At 31.6% G+C, this 20914-nt stretch overlaps 1 protein-coding gene across 2 annotated transcripts in view; it reads left to right on the forward strand.

Moving 5' to 3' along the window:
- COL11A1 (collagen type XI alpha 1 chain) overlaps positions 1–20914 on the forward strand; it is a 169676-nt gene that overhangs the window by 116404 nt on the left and 32358 nt on the right. For both annotated transcript variants that reach the window (XM_036235133.1, XM_036235132.1), the window contains exons 42-49: positions 1929–2036; positions 7770–7877; positions 8797–8850; positions 9936–9989; positions 10500–10607; positions 14203–14256; positions 15826–15879; positions 17095–17148. In XM_036235133.1, the coding sequence (XP_036091026.1) occupies positions 1929–2036; positions 7770–7877; positions 8797–8850; positions 9936–9989; positions 10500–10607; positions 14203–14256; positions 15826–15879; positions 17095–17148 (594 nt within the window). The remainder of the gene's footprint in view (positions 1–1928; positions 2037–7769; positions 7878–8796; positions 8851–9935; positions 9990–10499; positions 10608–14202; positions 14257–15825; positions 15880–17094; positions 17149–20914) is intronic.

Genomic DNA, 20914 nt, shown 5'->3' on the forward strand with positions numbered 1-20914 from the left:
TCTAATAAATAGGGACAAATCTTTCACCTCTTGGGCTTTACTTCTTAAATGTAAGACGCTCGGAAGACTACTTTTATTTTTCTCTTTTGCACTGGCCTCTGGGATCATTCATCCAAAAACCGCCACCTGTTTAACACTTAAACCACTTGTGGTGGACTCTTTTTAATAAAAATATCTTAATATTATGAAATTTAAAAAAACAGTTTGACAGGGGATATATGTTTATTGTGTAAAAAATACTGCAATTTCTTTTGTAATTATTCTGTAGTTTTTGGATTGGTAAAAATTTAATTTTCACACAACTCGATTACTTATGTAATATGAGGAACTATTACTGGATTTACTTTTAAATATTTATTATAGCTCCAAAATACCACTTTTTGTTTATATCAAGTTCAAATTTCATGACTTCTTTCACCTTATTTTTGGTAAAGCTTCTCATAATTATTTCTAATCCTAAGTTTAAGGTGAACTATAATTTAAAAAACTATAACAGTGGTTCAGTTAGTCCGAAAACAAAGAAAATGAGAGATAAAATCACTTTTTTTAGTATTACTCTTTATTTATTCCCTGTAACCTCAAATCTAAATCCTCTCCATTCATTTTAATTGTTTTAATATTCCAATAAGTGGCTAAATAAAAAGTATTCTATGTACCTTGTAAATTTAGCAAGAAAAATATTGCCAGGAAATTAGGTAATAAATATTCTTGTAATTCTTTGTAATCATTTAATATTTTAATAAAATTGAGTAGATACTAAATTTAAAAAATTTGAATTAAATAACCTCTTGGATTCATTGATGTCTTCCTTAGAGAATAAATAATAAAATTATTTCTAAAATATGAGAAGTATAATATTAGAAAATAAATGTTAGAGTATTGCATTCTCTAGCTTTTATAAATCATTTCTTTTATGAGTTGTGTGATGATGATGTTGTTATGTAAAACATCTTAATTATTATGAAAAATTATATTTCTTAATATTTCACATTTAGTTCAATTATGAAAGTGATCAATTATAATTTAATGACAAATTTAGGAATCTAATCCAAAGACAACATCCTTTTTATCTTGTATCAAATAAAATTGGAAATAATAAATAGGTTATACTTGAGTTCTATAAGACTTAGTAAATATACCTTTACATTACTTATATTGTTACTTTAAGTAGTGTTTTCTTAAATTATTGATAGAGGTAATAAATATGAAGGCAGTATCCATACTATTTTTTTTTTAATTTCATGCGTTAGGTATTTTTAAAGCAAATTAGTAGAAAAATATATAGGCTACATCAAATGAATATAATCAAATATTAATTATCTTGTCAGTTTTCATAATAAAAACTAAAGATCCTACAGAACTCCAAATTAAATTTAAGAACTTATTTTTTGAGAAAAGGTCCTAACTCTGGGATAGTGATTACCAATATTTATTATGTAAAAAATTATATTTGTAGCCTAATGCAATGACAGATTCCAAAGTCACTTAAAATTGTGATTCAGCAAGTTTAAGATGAAGCCCAGAAATCACTTTGAGAAATACTAGTCTAGAAAGTGTATTCAGCCAATCCAAAATAAACAGGAAATAGTATAGGAAGTTATGTTTTGGAATTATGTCTTGTAAAGCATTGTGAACAATTGTGAACAGCTAAATGAAAAAATAACATCTTTAAAATATTAAGGATATACAATTTTGAAGTTTTCTTATCAATATTTCTTGACTTCAATATGTGCATTTCATATGGGGCTAGAAATTAATTTTTCAAATAATGAGTATAACTGTTCTTTTTTAAGATCTTAAAATTATCTAAAAGTGACTTTTACATTATTTGCTATACTATAGATTCCACTATTAAATAAGTGATTCTTAATCCAGTATCACTTTTTCCATCATCAATAACAAAATACCTTTTTTACCCCATGCTCCAGGGCTCACCAGGAGAACGTGGATCTGCAGGTACAGCTGGCCCGATTGGATTGCCAGGGCGTCCAGGACCCCAGGGTCCTCCTGGTCCAGCTGGAGAGAAAGGTGCTCCTGTAAGTAATTCGAAGGAAAAATATATATTATACTGCTACCCTGCACAAGTTATTACTTTTTATTCAAGGATATTAGCTCTTCATACTCCATTGCATTCTCACTGCATATGTGCCCGGCATATAAACACGCTTCTTTTTATATTTATAACAGAGAAATTTCAAATTCAATTAAACGAGATGACATTTTTCCACACTGTATGAAACCCTAATACCTGTGAGGGAGTTTGGTATTATTAATGTAAAAACCTTCTGATTTTACTCCTTTTAAAAAATAAAATTGGAGTTTTGATTAAAAATATACTTTGCTGTTTTATATTAGAAATGTGTGCACTTTTCACTCTTCTTGTAATACAACTTTATTTCCAATCATTTTCATAGTCCGTAAATAAAACCCATAGAAAGTGGGTGCTCTTCTCATGTAATTTGAGTTTCGAACTAGGATGGGAAACATCTGACCAATTATTTCATCTTATATTTATTGGATTTAAAAATTTCATATTTAAATGATCACAGACGATATTCTGTTCATTAAGTTTATGTTTTTTTTGTCAAGATTTCTTCCCTGTTTTTGTTACTGCTTTCAATTTAATCATGATAATTTTCTTTAAAAAAAAATCATTCTTTCATCTTCCAAGATTAAAACACCAACTTATTTAGTAAGTGTAGATAAATGTAGATAAAAATCGCTGACCATCGTTCACAAAATCATGCATTTAATACTTTGGAATACATGTAAGTCTTGAAATATATAATCCAGTTAGCCTATAATTTTCAAAATACTTTTTATTACTAAGACTTTAGTTTCTTCAAGTTGATTCATGTTAAGCAAGTTGCTTTCATATAGCAAGTATTTTCTCTCATTATTCTTTGCGATATTTCCCAAGTGTTTCCAAATTAAAATGATTGTTTTAGGTGATCTATTACCTTTCAGAAACATTTAAAATATTAAAATGAGGCTGTGCCGCCTGTGGATAGAATTCTTGGGTGACAGTCGAAGCACATCTATTTACTGATAAATTTTTAAAGCAATAGGTTTCTAAGTTAGTAAATTAGTTGAAAATTTAGATATTGTTTTCCGAGATAGTAATAAACTATAAGGAGTATTTGAGATCTTGCTTCCATGCATGAGGGCTGGCTTCTAGACATGTTTGTTGTCAGTTTGGTTCAGTTTTTGAAGTTAAAATTTTTTTTTAAATGACAAATAAACAACTATGAAAAAAAATTATCATTTACCTCCCTCTTACAAGTTCTATAATTTCCAATTGGAAACTAAATATTTATCCATAAAACTTTTATAGTACAGTGTATACTGAAAGGGGGTAGAAAAGACATAGATTCAGGCCCTGTCATATAAGTTCATTCAGAAATCTGGGGCAACCATATTTTGGCACAATACAGCGAGGAATGTGTACAGATAAAAGGATATACGTTGCTTTTTATACAAATCGAAACTATACTAATTAGAGAAGTCAAGAATTCTGTGAAGATAATATATCAAATGATGGATTTTAAAGTGGTTAAACACCTTGACTTTTAAAGAAATAAAATATTGAAACAGGTGAGCATATGGAAAAGTACTGAAAGTTATAATACGAAATAAACTCGGTGAGCTAGAGGAGAAATTATTGACAGAAGGCCTTGTAAGAGCAAAGATGTGGGCCTGGGTTTTAGTTGTGATTGATGATATACTTATGACAAGGAAGAGAAAAGGGAATACTCTGCCCAGCCTTCCTCTCTCAATTCCCACCACCAAAAAAATTCCAAGCTGTTCATTCTATTGGTCTTTTATCCACTAAATAGGTATTGAGATCAACTAAATGCTAGACACTGTATTAGGCAGTATTTTCTAAGAAGGTATCTATTTAGGAATAGTAGCTTAAAATGGTTATAAAATTCTTGGGTGAAAGTACTCATAGACCTCCATGTGGAGCTTTTGTAAAAACTGGTGGAAACATTGGCAAAAATATTAAGAACAACCTATTACCTTTTCCTCAACCCAGATATAAATGTTGCATTTTAACTCCTCTGAGCAGCTTGTGATCATCAGCATGTTAAGGCTTGCATGAAGATAAAGTGGGGATCGTGGGAGGCAAGACCTTAGTCCACTTACCCACCAGTCCAGTTCCTTCCTTGGAAGGGAGAAAGTGGAAAATAAGAGTCACTGATAGCCATATGACCTAATTAAAACAATAACCGAGGCCTAGTATGCACCTCCAAATTAGTCAATCGAATTAGAAATTCTGAAGGTGGAGATACTGGAAAGCAGAGAAGGAGAAGAGAGCTAAAACCTCTTCTAACTTACTACATTGATAGAAATATTCTGACATGGGCAGAACAATTGTTGAAGATAATTACTAATTCAATTAGGGAGGTACCGGATTCAAGGATTACAGATAAGAAGCTGTGTTGATAATGTGTCTGTCTAAGAGATAGCAGTAGAAATGGGGGGGGGGGGGAGGATCAAAAACTCAGTGAACGCAGTGTATTAACCACAAATTGATTAGGTAATAGTAATTGAGGATAAGAGAAAAAAATATTTACAGTTTCAAGAGCATGTGTATAAAAGGCGGAAAGAATGATCAGTGTCACGATTGTAAATCTGGGAATCGATTAGAGGGAGGGTGACGTTGGGAACAATATTGCTGAATTCCCATGTGATGCAATGTTGCAGGAGATTAGAGGTCTGGATTCACTCTTTAGGGAGAATCGTAATGGTGGATCCAGTAAAAGAGAGAAAGGAAAAGAGTCCATGAGTGATAGAAAATTCATCCAGGGGCACACAGTCATGCAGGCCAAGAGAGAAAAGACTCTCCTTTATTGAATGTTGTAAAAGATCACGAATATTGAAAGCTGAGAGAAAAAAAAAAGAGAGAGAGAGAACCAGTATTTGGCCAGCTGGGCATTCATGACTTTAGGGTAATTACAGTGGGATTCAAAAAGAAGGTGCACAATTAAGAGGTGGCGTAGGTATGTGTAGAGCCACTTACGTAAACAGGGTTCAGAGAACAGTGGTGCAGCAGGGTGAAGTACTAGCAAAATTGAAGGTGCTGCCTCATTATTATGACTGTAGTGCACGTATGTTTATAGATTTCACCAATAACAAGGAAAGAATCAGTGAGAAGTGAGGAAGTTATGGTTGTTAGAATTGGGTTGGATGCTCAGTTCTATCATTAATTTAGTTCATGATTTTGGCTAAGTTACTTAACATCTCAAAACTTCTGTTTTTCTTTATCTGTGAAAAGATGATAACCACAATATTTTGTGAAGATTAAATGAAATTGTAGTTCTAAATAACTTTGAAGACTCTTGACAATAATTGTTCAGTAAATGATTATCATCATCAGCATTGTGTTGATGATGTCATAAAAAAAGATGAATTAATAACCAGAAAATAAATGCATAAATTGGCTCTTGAGTAAGGTGGGATAGATTCTGTGGATTGTAATAAAAGTTGAAGGTCTGAGTATAGACTAAATACAAGATTGTGCCCAGTGAGACATGGGACATGGAGATGAGTAGCTAATTTCTATCAATTTTGTAAGGTAAGATTCAGCTGTTAATATTAATGAAGACTACTTAAGAAGAGATGGGTGATGTTTCTGATAGTACTGTAGGTTGAGAGCCAAGAGATACATAATGGTGGAAGAGTTTGTTTTCTCACGGAGTTGTAAATGAAGAAACTACGTTTAGAGTGGTGTAGATCAGTTGAAAGATTTTTTCTTACTCCACACAGACCAAGATCAGAAGAAATAAATGGCAGGTGATCCTTAAATAGAGATTATATGTACTGAAATAAAGGCAGATACAAATTAATCTGTCTTATTTACAGATACTCTCATATAAAAGAATTGATTATTGGAGTTCAGGCTTACAAGGAAATCAAAATGAAGAAGAAATATCAGAATCTGCTGATGTGATAGTAAATTTCACTGTGAATAACAGCATATTTTATGAGTATAGATAAGTTTAAATATTGTAATATTTCATTTAAAGGAAATAAAAGGTCTCTAGGGTGACGTCAGGGGTATATTTTAAATTATAATTATGACATAGTTCTGAAAAATAAGATCATATGGAGCCCAGGAAAATAATAAATCAGAATTAACAAGTTAACTTTGTTTTATAGACATTTTGTTATTTTTGTTGTCATTAATTAACACACTCAACAAATTTCCTTAAGTGGCTAGTCTGGGCCACAGGCCAGAGGGATGCAATGGAATGAAAAATCAGATAGTTCCCACCCTTACATGGTTTATTTATTGTCTGATGGGCAATTAGATAATAAGCAAAGAATCACGAAGTGCATGTATAATTACAAACTCTGGTTAGTGATAGGAAGGAAATGGGCCAGTGTATGTCAGCTTAGAACAGAGGGACCTGAGCTGGAATGAGGGCCTTTCGTTGGGCAGGACGCTGATGGTAGAACGTAAAAGATGAGGAAGAATTAATTAGGCGAAGGGCCTTTGTAGGAGCATTTCAGGCCAAGGGAACAAAAGAATATGCTCCGGCCAAATGATGGGAGGGCTGTGGAATCAGGTTCACCTGAAAAAAAGTCTAGAGGAGTTGGAATGCAAAAAGCGAGGGCAAAGGGGAGGCGTGATGTAGCTGGGCGGGTCGTAGGACCCAGATAAGGGTAGGCCACACTGACGGCTTGGAAAGCCAAAACAGTAAACTGACTGGTAAATGTTGGTAAGGCGATCTGATGGTTTCTCTGGTTATAGCCCAGGGGAGAGTTTGGAAGTAAGAACAGATGTGAGGAAGGACGGAGGTAACTTCAGTAGTTCAGAGGAAGGCTACTAGTATTTTGGAATAAGGTGTTGGTAGTGGAGGGAAAGTGACGGTGAATGTGTTTAAGGAGAACAGATAAAAAAAATTTCATTATAGGAACAGGAGGTGGCGAGGGAGGGGGACTGGGGAGCAGGGTAATGCAAAGGCTGGAGGAGCTGATGATTTGTGGACCTCAGCTTGTGTAACGGGAGAAAAGACAGAACCACTGAGTGCAATGGGAAATATACTAGTGAAAACCAATGAAATCTTGACTTTTAGAAAATAATTCCTTTTAAACTCTGATAATAGGGTTTGTCTTCATTATTGAGGTGCTCTTTCTTTTTTAATTATACAATACAGGTGAATTTTAAAACAAGAAAATAATGCCATTGTCAAAAAATAACCACCAAACAAATAAATGCTAGCAGCAGTGTAATTTTGAATAGTAAAAGCAACAATGAGTTAAAATAGCAAAATTTAGGGACATCATCAAACGTTTGTTAAAAATATAGAAAGGTTACGTTTAAAGTTGGGCAAATTCATTTTCGATGATTTTTTTTTGGGTCTAATAGCCACTACCTTGCTATTTTAGTAGCATCACTAAGGAGTGAAAGCTCAGAATGTTTTTATAAACAATAAGCATCCAATTTATCAATATATAATACTAGATTAGAAAATGTGTGTTTGAAAGAAAAATTCTATGAGTCTTCATTATTTTTATGAACCATAGCTTGAGATTCATATATTATTAATGAGGATAGTATTCTTGGTCATAAAAGAATGTAGGGATCTTTCGTATGGTCAGTTACTACTTGAAAATATTATTTTTCTTAGCAATATTAAGCAATTTCCTCATCAAAAATGGAAGACAGAGTATGACAGAGCTGCACTTTAAAAATTGTAACAAATAGGTAATTTGTAGATTTCTTATAACAAAATAAACGATCTGCTGGGTTTTTGATACAGGGAGAAAAAGGTCCCCAGGGCCCTGCTGGGAGAGATGGAGTACAAGGCCCTGTGGGTCTCCCAGGGCCTGCTGGGCCCGCTGGCTCCCCTGGAGAAGATGGAGATAAGGTTGGTGTTCTTTTTTTCATGTTAGTACATCCTGTGATACATTGGTTGTTTTTTTTTTTTTTTTCAAGAATCCTAGTTTAATCTTTTTTTAAGATTAGATGAGAAATCTAATGATATCTTTTTCAAAGTTTCCTACATCTCCCATGGGTTCAAAAGTTTTATTTTGGAGGTTGAGAATTGGTATCTCTCCCATGACATATGTGTAATGTAAACAAGAAAAGCACTCGTACAAGAATGACGATAGTGAGAAAAAACAGCCAAATGTTTTTATTTTTAAATATATATGCTTTTGAAGTAAATGTGAAATTAATTAAATTAATTATTTGTATACATTTAGCCCTGTGTCTTCGATACTGCAGAGTAAGACTTAAGAATGAGCTACATACATATTTGATAATCCTGTGCTTCTATCTTACTAACATATAGTAAAAATCAAAGCTCTCGATTCTGAATGTATAGTTGTGTTTTTAAGTGTTTGAATTGAATACATTTTCTTATATTATTGTGAAATAACAAAAATTTGTGAACTACTGCTCTGATAATGTGCTACATTTTAACGTTTGGAAAACTAGGAGAAAAAATAAAGTAATTTTTGATTAATGCATAATTATATTTTTGTGTAAATCAATGTACTTCCATTATCAGTTTACAATGGTGATATTTCAGACCAAGATGATTTTGTGAATTAAAAATCCAGTTGCAGTATTCATCAAAGTTCAGCTGACTTTTGTTCGTCTCTGAACTAGTCAATAGTAGAAAGTGAGAAGCAGAGGGAACCTAGGTTTTTACAATTTGAACGGTGACAAGTGCTAATATGTAATCACATTAATGTAAAATTTAATAATGAGATGATCGTGATAACAATGAAATGGCAGGTATGACATTAGAGATAAAATTTACCTCAAAATTTCATATACAGGGCGAAATTGGTGAACCAGGACAAAAAGGCAGCAAGGGTGACAAAGGAGAAAATGTGAGTTTCCTACTTTTTATTGAGGGGATATTATTCATTTAACTCCTTTTGCTATTAACTATGGATACTTTCATTAGTACAACTTAGTTACCTATCCGAAGATTATAATATCAATACTGTATTACCTCTGGTAATATATTGGAAACTATTCGGTTTGGGATTTGGTCAGTTCTAATAAAACCTCTTTTCAAAGCCATGTATATTCAAAGATATGCAGTCATTCCAACCCTAAAAGTCTCAGAATGAGACCAAGTCACCAAAATATTTACCTTCCATCATTAGTTCATCTTTCCATATGGTTGTAAGACAAAAGAAGTCTTTGTGTTATGAGAATTTTACCTCGTGGAAACCTGTAGGGGTCTCAGGTACCCAGCGGTCCATAGACTCACTCAGAGCCTTTGCCTTAAGCACTTTTTCCCAACATGTGGCAGTTATGATAGGAGTAACATAATTCAATTCAGTGTCTGGATATTATACAGTGCCTGATCAGTTGCTTACACATTTAAAAAGACATATAACAAGAACTATTTATGCATGGAAGACTCAAAAACCTGTTAAAATCTACTTCTCAAAATAAGGAGTTCTGATATACTTAATAGATAACACTCGATTTACATGTGTTTACACATAAAGAATTCTAAATTTTCACATATTGCTGCATTCTGTATATATAGAATCCTCTGCATCCTAATAGTCACTTAAATGATAACATATAGATGAATTTTTTTATGTGCCTTTTCTGACTTGTACATATTGCATTAAAAAAATCTGGTATTTTGAAATTTTTCAAGTGTAAAACTTCAACATTATTTGCGTTAACATAGAAATCCATTTTTAAATATCCACAACATTGCAGATATGAGTGCTTTCAATAACTATCAACTTAAAATTGATTGCAAATATGCATGTCCAAGTGTCAGGGAGTAAAATAAATAATGGTTGACTGCACTAAGTACAAAAGGTTCTTTTTCCCCAAAGAAGTGGAGGGATGCCAAATAAATTTTGATCAGCCAAACGTTTCACACTCTATAGCTGAGGCTCTTTCGGCTTCAGTTTCAAAATTACTCATTTTTATCTCACTGCAGGGTCCTCCTGGTCCCCCAGGTATTCAGGGTCCAGTTGGTGCTCCTGGAATTGCTGTAAGTATTCCTCTTTGTTCACCAAATCTAAATCCTTACAGTTTCCTAATTTAACTTCATAAACGGTCACATAACCAGTTGATTTCATATGGTCATAAGTTTATTTGTATGCTTAACATTGAATGAAATTTCAATTATCTAATATAGCTAACCAAGCTGATCTTTATAAACAAAAACCACTGTGACTTCATTTGGAATCAGAGAATAACCAATTGAGAAGTACTTATTTTGGAGTAAATTCTGAACACTATCTCTTCTTCATTAGAAAGCTTTCACTTTACTTGGTATACATAAGAATATCAAAATCCGTCACACTCCAGAAAAAAAGAATGGAAGCAAAACAAATAATAGTATATTTGCAGTAGGTAATGGAAATGTAATCTACTTTTTACTTGGTTACTTCTAAATGGATCAGCTTTGGTTAAATTAAAAATGGCTACGTATTTATAATGACTTGTATCAAAGTCACAATTTTTCCAGTCTGTGATCACTTTCATTGCTCTCCTCTAGGGAGGTGATGGCGAGCCAGGCCCCAGAGGCCAGCAGGGGATGTTTGGACAAAAAGGTGATGAGGGTGCAAGAGGTTTCCCAGGACCTCCTGGTCCCATAGGTCTTCAGGTAAGGTGCTGTCTGCCTGGTGTACTCTTGTTATTTCCACCTGCTTCTCATCCCAGGTTTTCCATTTGATGTAAAACAAAGCAGTGTTCCTTTTTTCTGAGGAGGAACTTGGTACAATGTTTAATCATAAGGATTGATTTACTTAAATATATATCTGAACTTAAACCGCTTTTTAAAAATCAACTATTATTCATTTTTTTGAAGCTATATCTGCCCTGGTTTCTATTTCTGGGGTTTATTTAGCCTCACCTTAGGTATTATGTTTTTTTTTTTTCTTTATTTTAAAAATGAACTGCAACCTTATTTATGTCGGATAGTTAAAAGTAAAGATGTTAGAAGGGTTGTTTCACAGGTTTCATAACAGGAAAATCAGTACATCAAATGGCTAGCAAAAAATAAAAGCATTTTGAGAAATAGCAAACTGCCAATAGCAAATGTTAAACAATAATAGGTAAAATAAATTAACAATGATTGATCATTTAAAATAACTTATTTAAGATTATAATTTGTATTTTATAAAGCACATTCAGGAGAGGAAGTATAAAGTTGTAAAGCTAAGAAATTTACTTTCAAATATGTGCTACAACTGGATTCTTAGGCAAAACATTGCATAATATGTATCAACTCTGGGTTGTTTTCCACACTTCCGTGGGATGCTCATGTCTTCCTTGGAACTCTGGAAATACTAGCTTTCCTTTTCCACTTGCTCATTCTGTACCTACCTAGTGATCCTCTAAAATATTATAAAATTTTTAAAAATAATATTTGGGTACCATATGGATATTAGTTATACCACATTAGAAATATTAGGAATGTTCAAATTAAATCATCTATTTCACTAGTACTTAAAAGTTAACAATATAATTAATTATATTCTCATAACTACAATTGTTAAGACTCAATGAATGTCTACCAGTGAATATGATATTATCATTTTCTAATTTTCTTTTAAAGCCAAAATAATTTCTTTTCTAGTTGAAAAATGCAAAAATTTAACTCTTTTACACTCATTAAACAATAACAAATAAGCAATCATGAGTATTGGATATAATAAGTATGAAAAACACACATATTTGAAAACAACAACAAAGCATTAAAAATTAGATCACCAATGGGTATCTTACCATTCATTTTCTGCCTTTTGATTTAATTGATTACTCTGAATTCTGTAAGGTTGTAATTTAGGAATGTTGTTCTCATGATTAAAGACAATGCCTTGTAGCTTATATTTATGAAATATTAAATAAAAATTATCTTCATTTCCAGTACATAAGAAATGTGCTCTTTGATGAAGATTCAAGAAATCAAGCCACTAAAAAATTGACTATATTTTCCCCAGCTATCTCTTTAAATCAGGAATGAAAATGTAATTAACATTCACAATTGATCTACATCCTTTAAATGGGTCTTCGCGGCAAAATAGATATCAGCTATTATAATTGACGTAAATAGTAATAATCTCGTATTCTGGTTAAATGACTTGTTTTTTACTTCATGTTTACTATTCGTCTGCATGTGAAGGAGACATATAGAATGAGAGTTCTTGGTCTAAATTCATTTTTAATTTTTTCACTTAAGTAGCAAATGGTTTTAAATTAACAGACCTTAAAATGAAATCTCTTCATGTATAAATTGCTCCCTAAGAGAAAGTTAGGGTATATGAAAACCGATTAACACTGGAGTGCCACTTAGCACGTTTAATTCTCTGCAACAAGAGAATTTGACTCATGATGTCTCTAATAATTTTAGTAATAAGAACATTCTGTCTTAATCAACTCAAACTATAATCAGACTTCATCAAAAAGAAATAAATATTTCAATTTCTATTGCAAGGTTCCTATCGAAATAATATTAGGAATAACCATATGCATAGAGAAAAGATGGCATTGCAAAGCTGGGCTTGTTATAGAAATGAAAGAAAGCTGTGAACTAATGTCTACATACCATTCAATTTGGGGATCCTAAATTAGATGCACTGTCTACTAAAGAGGTGGAAACCTGGGCAAAATATAGGGACTGTGAATGTTAGTTTACATGGTGTTTACAGGAACTTACCTATGTCTAAGTTGCTCCAGCAATGATTTAGAATCTCTGAGCTTGTGGATCTTGGAATCTAAAATTTTACCAATCTCTCCCAGATAATTCTTAGGCAGATGAAAACCTGAAACACTATCTGGCTAGTTCCTCTTGAATAGTTCTAGAAGCTTCTATCAGATGATGGTAACTGTCTAAGAAATACATATAATAGACAATTTTCCTAGACATCTAGCCAATATTTGAGAGAGAAAGAAAGGAAATCCTGGTATGTGTAGCCCATTATTAATCAATAATTAAGATTTCTTCATAAAAATGAATATATGCCAAAAATTTTTTTAAAGTTTATGCATATACTCCATAAAGCACTCTCTCTAAACTGAGAGTTATGTGGAATTACTAGGTCATAAAAACAATTTAGTGGATTATTACTATCCTCTTAAAAAAATGAAGTATAAAAGGATAGGTAGAACAAAATAAACATATCAAAGATCATCCGCTGTTCATTAAGAGTAAATATTACTTTAAAACTCATACTTTAGCTGTTTTGCATGTGCATGTTTAGGGAATAATAACTAAAATGTATTTATTACTTTGGATCATTGTCAAATAATTTTCAGCCACTGCAGTATAGTACCAAGTCAATTATTTTCTAAGTACCAGCAGGAACTTAGAACTTTTATATTATGTATTTTTTATTTCTTAAATAGGTTACATCTGAAATACTATTGTATAGGCATTGAATATTAAATATGTAAAGAGTGTATAAGATATAAGTAATAATAACATTAAAAACATTAAAAACTTACAGCACTCCATAATCCTACTATTTTAAAAACTATGACCACTTTTAGTATTTCTATCCAATAATTACCATATCTATTTTAAATATATATGACAGTTAAATTTATACTATACATATTAATTTGTTTTTATATTTTATTACTTATCTATACACTATTCATATGTAATATATTATTAGTTAAGTATCATATCCATAGTCCTGTCATTTTTCCTTAGTTTATATAATCATATGTTTTTAGCTATGTTTTCTATGATTAACTATTTGGAATAAGTGAGAATTTTAACTATCAGGGTTAGTGTTACAAGAAACATTGTATTGCATGTAGCTTTTCTATGAATTTGTTTCCTTTTATTCATCAACATTAATTCATCATTTTATTGAAATCGTAGTTTTTGCCTGACCCTCTGCTAGCTGTTAGAGATTAAAAAGTTGGCACCTAAAAAGACCCCTGCTGCAAAGTGATTATAAATACATAAAATGGTGTCATAATTGTGTTTTACGTAAACAGTTCAAGTGTGTACAGAGTGGTGTTGTGAAAGGAGGAAATATAAACAATTCTGCATGGGGGACTAGTTAGGAAAATCCAGAGGAAGTAAAATAATTTTCCCGTAAAGACGCGGCCGGGTGACATCTGAGCACAGCCTGCTCTGTGGTTTATTCCGTAGCACAAGAACCTCTCCTACACTATTATAGGCAATTGGGTTTCCTTTTAAATAAAAGTGACTTTTATTATTTTTTTCTATTGTATTTCCTTAGGGCCTGCCAGGCCCACCTGGTGAAAAAGGTGAAAATGGGGATGTCGGTCCCATGGTAAGTTTTTATTTTTAAGTATTCGGTGGGCATTATCAATTTCCACATTAAAATATCTTTCTTGAGGTTTATTAATAGAAGCAAAATAGTTCTAAAGGCCATTATTTTTCAGATTGACACCTTCCCTTTCCTCCACCCAACCTGCATCTGCCACTGTTGAACTCTCTTCCATCATCTTGAATCTGTTTTTTTTCTTTCTCACTTTGAAATAATGTTATATGTTTTTTATTTCTAAGTGTGTACATTACTGAGGTATATATAATCAGTCATTTTCAGTCATTTATTAGCACTTAGCTCTGGACTTTGATATGGAACAGGTAAAGAATAGATAAGTCACCCAGGATTTGGATATTAGCAAATGTTAACACAGTATTAAAAATTAATCATATTTTGGAATAAAGTCTTAATTTTATAAGGAATTCCACCTTAATTAGAATGCCATGACATAATAATTTTCATTGATTGATTCTGGCTTTCTGCCCTAAGTCTAATAGTTCATTGTGTAAGGAAACAATTAGGCAAAGTAATTGAAATTAATAATGAAATGTAATTAACATATTTCTTAATTGCTCTTTTCTTTCAATAAACATTATTCTAGTTTTTACTTCCTTAAATATGTTTGCTACTTTAACAGTTGCATTTTGGGTTTTATTTTCTTCAAATAAGAAATAATTCTTATCATCATAATAAACTTAAAAACAGGGAATATAATAAACATTGCTGATTCAAATAACTGACTAATAATACTCAAAGCTGCATCAGATACATACATAGCAAGCTTCTTTCTAGATATGATTGCTATGGTTTCCTACATATAAATACATTCTCCCTAACCTATGGTAATAGCTAATAGCAGACAATCTTTTCAACCATGACATCAAAATAAACTATGACCTTTAAAAAAATACTAACACATTGGTATTTACTACAGACTAATCACAACCTTAAAGTAAGGGATTGTGGCCATCAGTATTTTATAAAAAGTCCAAGGTAATTATAATGCACAACATTGTAATTAAAGGAGAGAGAACCACTGTTTTAGGTAGGCAACTAACTAGTCAATCTTATTTCAATCCTAAACATATATGTACACACATAGAAATAATAATAAGAAAAAAGCAACATTATTTCAAAGTGAGAGCTGATACAAAAACAAAAAACAGAAAAATACAAATAAAAAATTTTCTACACAATTAATGAATTCTAAATCTACTCAAGCACTATTTCTTGTCCCAACTTTATGTTCCGTTTATATTCTAGCATCGAGCACATTCTAGCATAAAAATTTCTAGTTGTACTATGAATTCATCATAGCACATAGTAGCAATAGACTTTTCTAATTTTTAATTAAACTTTTCCCCTGCAGTCCTAATTTCCCTGTAGCTATGTGTAAAAATTCATTTGCTAATATGATGTTATATCCATCAAGAATTTCTTATAACCCTGATATGCTTTACTGACTATAATTTTATAGATTGAAGCTTCTTTTCGTTTTCTTAATCACAAAATGAAAATATCAGAAGTGCATTTGGTTTGGTCCTAATAAACCTAAATATTCATCTCTTGTAGGGTCCACCTGGTCCTCCAGGCCCTCGAGGTCCTCAAGGTCCCAATGGAGCTGATGTAAGAACTGTGAAATACAAGTTAATTATTTCGAAGTTATACAGGTGTTAGCATGGCCGAGTGACAGATAGTTACACTACTGTTAAAAGTTTAAGTGGACAAGAGCTCAAGGATCATCTCACTCCATTTCATGTTACAGGAAAAGTAATGGGCTTCATAGAGAACTAATCACCACAAATATAAAATGGGTAAAAAGTTCACATTAAATATATATTTATTGGCGAATGAGAAATATTAGATATATTATAATAACCACATTTGTTTTTTCAACATACTAAGACTGTGCCTTACCTATAATTTCCATGTCACTGAATTTAACCTTTATCTCTGACAATTGCTTGAGGAGAAGGTTCATAATCGGCTTTGATTGTACTAGCCCAGGTCTGTACTCCAAATGTCCTTTATGTATGCATCTATTGTCAGTGACTTTTATCTAAAGGTTTTACATTTTGTATTTTCACTCTATCAAATATGTTAGAGTAATATATGCACAATAATATGTGTACCTCTTACCATGTAAAACATTTCCTCTCAATTATATAAAAACGATCTCCCCTAAGCTTAGTAATTGACTCACTGTTCCAATATTATAGAATTTTGAAACGTAAAGCCATATTTATCTTATTGCTACCATTAACAATTTTATAGACTTTGATGTAACTTCTCCTTCTGACTTCACCTTTTCACATTGAATACATCATTTATTTTTGTCTTTATTGCTCTTGTGTTATGCTTGCTTTTAATTCCAGCAGAATGGAGTAGGAGCAGATGTACTAAAAGAGCTGTTAGTTTTTAATCCCCCTTAAGTAATTTATAGGTGAAGAGATGGTTTATATTGTTTGAGGCATGAATTATATCATTCCTAACCGGAGTCATATTTTGTCCACCATAAAGATCTGCAAAATCATCCTCTAACATTGACATATTCAATGATCAGAAAGATTGAATTTATGTTCTGAGCATCATCTGACAAGACTAAAGCTGAGAAGTCCTGCCTTTTCTAATGAATATGAAAATTGATTTAATATAATTAGAATATTTGCTGTCCAGTCAATTCGATAACTCAATAAAGGGCATCGTTTTGTCCCATCTTTCAATTGACAGGGTATACTTGCATATATTTCTCTCTGAGAACAACTAAATATATAAATATATATCAGTTTATTATTTTATTACAAGAATATAGATAACTATATTTCTTTTCCTACACTGTAGGGACCACAAGGACCCCCAGGATCCATTGGTTCTGTTGGTGGTGTTGGAGAAAAGGTATGGAATGTAGTGATAAACAACTTGAAATAGCAATAATTGATGATTTTGATAATATTGGCTAATATTTTAAGTGATTCTAACAGTACTGGCTTTCTAAGCATTTTACGAATAGTTATATGGATTACAGCTCATCTGCTCTAGTAGTTAAATAATTAAAGGTAAAATAATTTTTGAGATATCATGTTTTGGATTGCCAGGTATTGTGCAGAGCGATGTACATGGATTATTTCCTTTAATCAACACAACCACTCTGTGATGATGGTATTATTATTATCCATATATGAAAGCTGAGAAAGCTAAAGCTTAGAGAATTTCATTAATGACATCAAGATTTTGTCATTAGAAAGTGAATAAGTCGAGATCTACTCTAACCCATCTATGTCTGAATAGACTAAGTGTCTCTAATAATACTCATTACCAGAAATAGAAGAGATCAAGTGGTTTAACTGACTTAAAAGGGATCCTTTCAATTACAGAAGAATTAATCACTCATTTGTCATATTTGGAGTTATATTTTCATTGCTAATACTATGACCTGTCTTTGGTACTTTTCAAAATAGTTGGCATGTGCCATAACATCTGAGTTCAGAATAGCTTTTCTTATGAACACGATTTCATTTAAAATATCTGTTCTTCCTTTTTATGAAAATGTCAAAATGATTTCTGGTTGTTTATTTATCATTCATGCTAATTTTTAATAGACTTTTTAAGAAAATTGACATTTATATTTGTTTTGTTAAAAAAATATTTGCCAGTTTTGAGGGATGAAAATTAAATTTCATACCATAAAAGTTTATACAGTGGAAACAATGTAGAAATTTCCTAAATTTTCTAGTTATTAATTAAATGATGTAAGAAGTATAAACTTATCCTAATTGTAAAATTTCTGTTCTCAAAATATTTCAACATGTCATATTTTGTATTTAAATTCATTTATTTGAATTAAAGAATTTAACTCAGAAAAATCGATGTAATAGGTTGGAATATAGGATTTTGACTTTGATTTCTGCTCAACACCCACATTTTAGTATTTTGATTAACTTCATATGATTATTCAAATAGTTTTTTTTAATTACTAAATTTGGAACATTTTAAAGTTATCCAATTCTTACTGTATAAACAGTCCTTTTTGGTAGACTGTTTATATTTTTTCTTTTTTTTTTCTTTATCTGTTTATATTCTTAAACTCAAAGTTTTGTGTTGAAAAGGTACAGATGAGCTGGAGATGGAATTGAAAGAATATTTTCTGTTGGGTCGTCATAGGAAGAATAGCAGAGGAGACGACTCTGACGGTCCGGCTGCGTTAGACAGATGAGGACAGCATCACACCTTTCCTCCCTCTGCCCTTAGCTTCAGCCCCCTTGGCTCTAATGCAGACTAGACAGTTATGAGAATTAGTCTCCAGTTTTAGTTTTGCCCATGTAGCACATTCTAACACCACTTAACAGCCTTTTCAGCTTACCTCACTCGTTTCCTAAAGCTTTTGGGTGCAGTGGGAACAGCTTTAAGTATTTCAGTTGCTTCTTTATGGTTTTTTATCTTCTGTGTAACTCTTGGACAAACATGGACACCAGATGCTTGGAGTTTTGTGAAACTCCCTTTCTGTAATGATTCCATTTGCTTAAAGCCTGTCTGATAACGCCTTGCCAGCTGTGTCTCAAGAGAATAATTCGGTCAATCAGGATGATGATTTGATTTCTTATGATTAAAATATAGCTGATTCTAATTTATTACACTGAAAAATAAAGTTTTAGTTTTTTATTATAAAAAAATTTTCTATGTGACAACAGAATAAAAATAAAACTATTGTAATTTTAATTTTTTCTCCAGAATCTGAGGTAATAAAATTTTCTTTAGATTACAGATTTCCCATATCAGCTTTGATTGTGGCTAATACTTCTCCATTTCTATTTTAGAAAATTTATTCACATTCACTAATTCAATGGAAAGAAAAAGAAAAGCTAGTATCCTTTAGTCATTTTGCGCTTTGCTTAAATATGTTTGACCCGTTTTCCCTATAATGTGTATTTGGTATAGATTTTGCACTTCACTCATTTCCTCAAAACAGAGCTGTATATCAGAACAGGACCTTAAGATTAAATGTGTATTTTATGACTTTAGGCATACAGAATAATTTGCTATCCCCTCTGAAGGGAGCTTTAATCTGAACAAGTATGTTATAGAATGGGATAAAATGGTTTTGTGATAAGTAATAATAAATTTATAATCTAGCATCTCCCTTAAATGCCAGTGTTCTTCACAAAATTTATATTTTTATATGTCAGTTATTCTTTAGAATGAATACAGTGTAATCTTGTTGATACTAGAAATACAGGTTTAACACGTATAATGTGATCATGTTGCAATATTTTATTTATTTTTAATTGCATCCCATCTCCTTTCATAAGACTTAAAATGGGACATTTTAGATAATATTAATTTTATCTTAAGTAATTGTTATTTATATTGTGCACACTTGTCTCTAGAATTTAAAAGGTAATTTTTGTATGTATTTTAGACAAATGAATATTGATGCCTTGTTCTCAAAATGAAGAGACTTGGTAGAGAAAAATTGTCTTTAAATTTTGACAATTATTCAAACTCATTTACTACCCTCATTTCCCTCATTAAAAAAAAAAAGAAATAATCCTTTATGAATCTACTTTAGTTTAACCTAATAGTGGACTAGGATTGAAATGAAACAAAATATACAGAGGGTGACTAAAAAAAATGTAGTTATTTCTTCCATAGTTTCAACTACTGAGATATCACCAAAGGTTAATATGGTACCTAAGAAAACATTTTGTGCATGGTCAATAGAGATCCTATATATATTCCATCCCCTCCCCCCAGTTTTATTGAGGTATAATTGACAAATAAAAGTTCTATATATCTAAGGTATACAACTTGATGTTTTGATATGTGTATACATTATGAAATAATCTCCACACTCAAGCTGATTATCATATTTATCACATCACGTAGTTATCTTTTTTTGACCATGTGGTAAGAATACTTAAGATCTATTCTTTTAACAAATTTCAAGCATCCAATACGGTGTCGTTAACTATTGTCACATTGAGCATTATCTCAGGAAATTATTCATCCTGTGTATCTGAAATGTTATACCCTTTGACCAGCATCTCCCTATGTCCCCCACTCCCAGCCTCTGAAGACCACCATTTTACTCTTTGTTTATATGAGCTGGCTATTTTAAATTTCACATTGTGAGACCATGCAGTATACTCTATATATTCCATATGTGAAGCACTTAACATGGACACTTCACAGTTGATTTAAATGACAAACTACTAAAGTTTTTATTTTAAAGATATGAATAATGATAACAATATCATATATATCATTCATCATCCTCAGCTAAATGATTCATTGCTTTGTAAATAATGTAAATGTAATATATTACTTGTAAGGTTTATTAGAGATAACTGGAGATATTTGCTTCTTATCTTGAGAGAGAAAATAATTTACACACAATAATACTTCTAACAAATTCCTAGAAAGTACTTGATATTTTTCATCATTTTGCAGATAATTCAAAAAGTTAAATTTATTTACACAAAGTAGTCTTACCTGGGAATTATGTTTATATTTAATACATTGCAAACCAATTTATGAGCAATGGGTTTGTGCCAGTAATATTGGAAATGGTAGAGTTAAAAATTAGAGAAAAATTAGGCCTCATATTTTTAAAAAATTTAGAACAATTTTCACTTCAGAATTTCTAGTATCACTGATTTTGTGT

The sequence above is a fragment of the Rousettus aegyptiacus genome, unplaced genomic scaffold (assembly GCF_014176215.1).
Source record: "Rousettus aegyptiacus isolate mRouAeg1 unplaced genomic scaffold, mRouAeg1.p scaffold_m13_p_17, whole genome shotgun sequence".
Classification (NCBI taxonomy): Eukaryota; Metazoa; Chordata; class Mammalia; order Chiroptera; family Pteropodidae; genus Rousettus; species Rousettus aegyptiacus.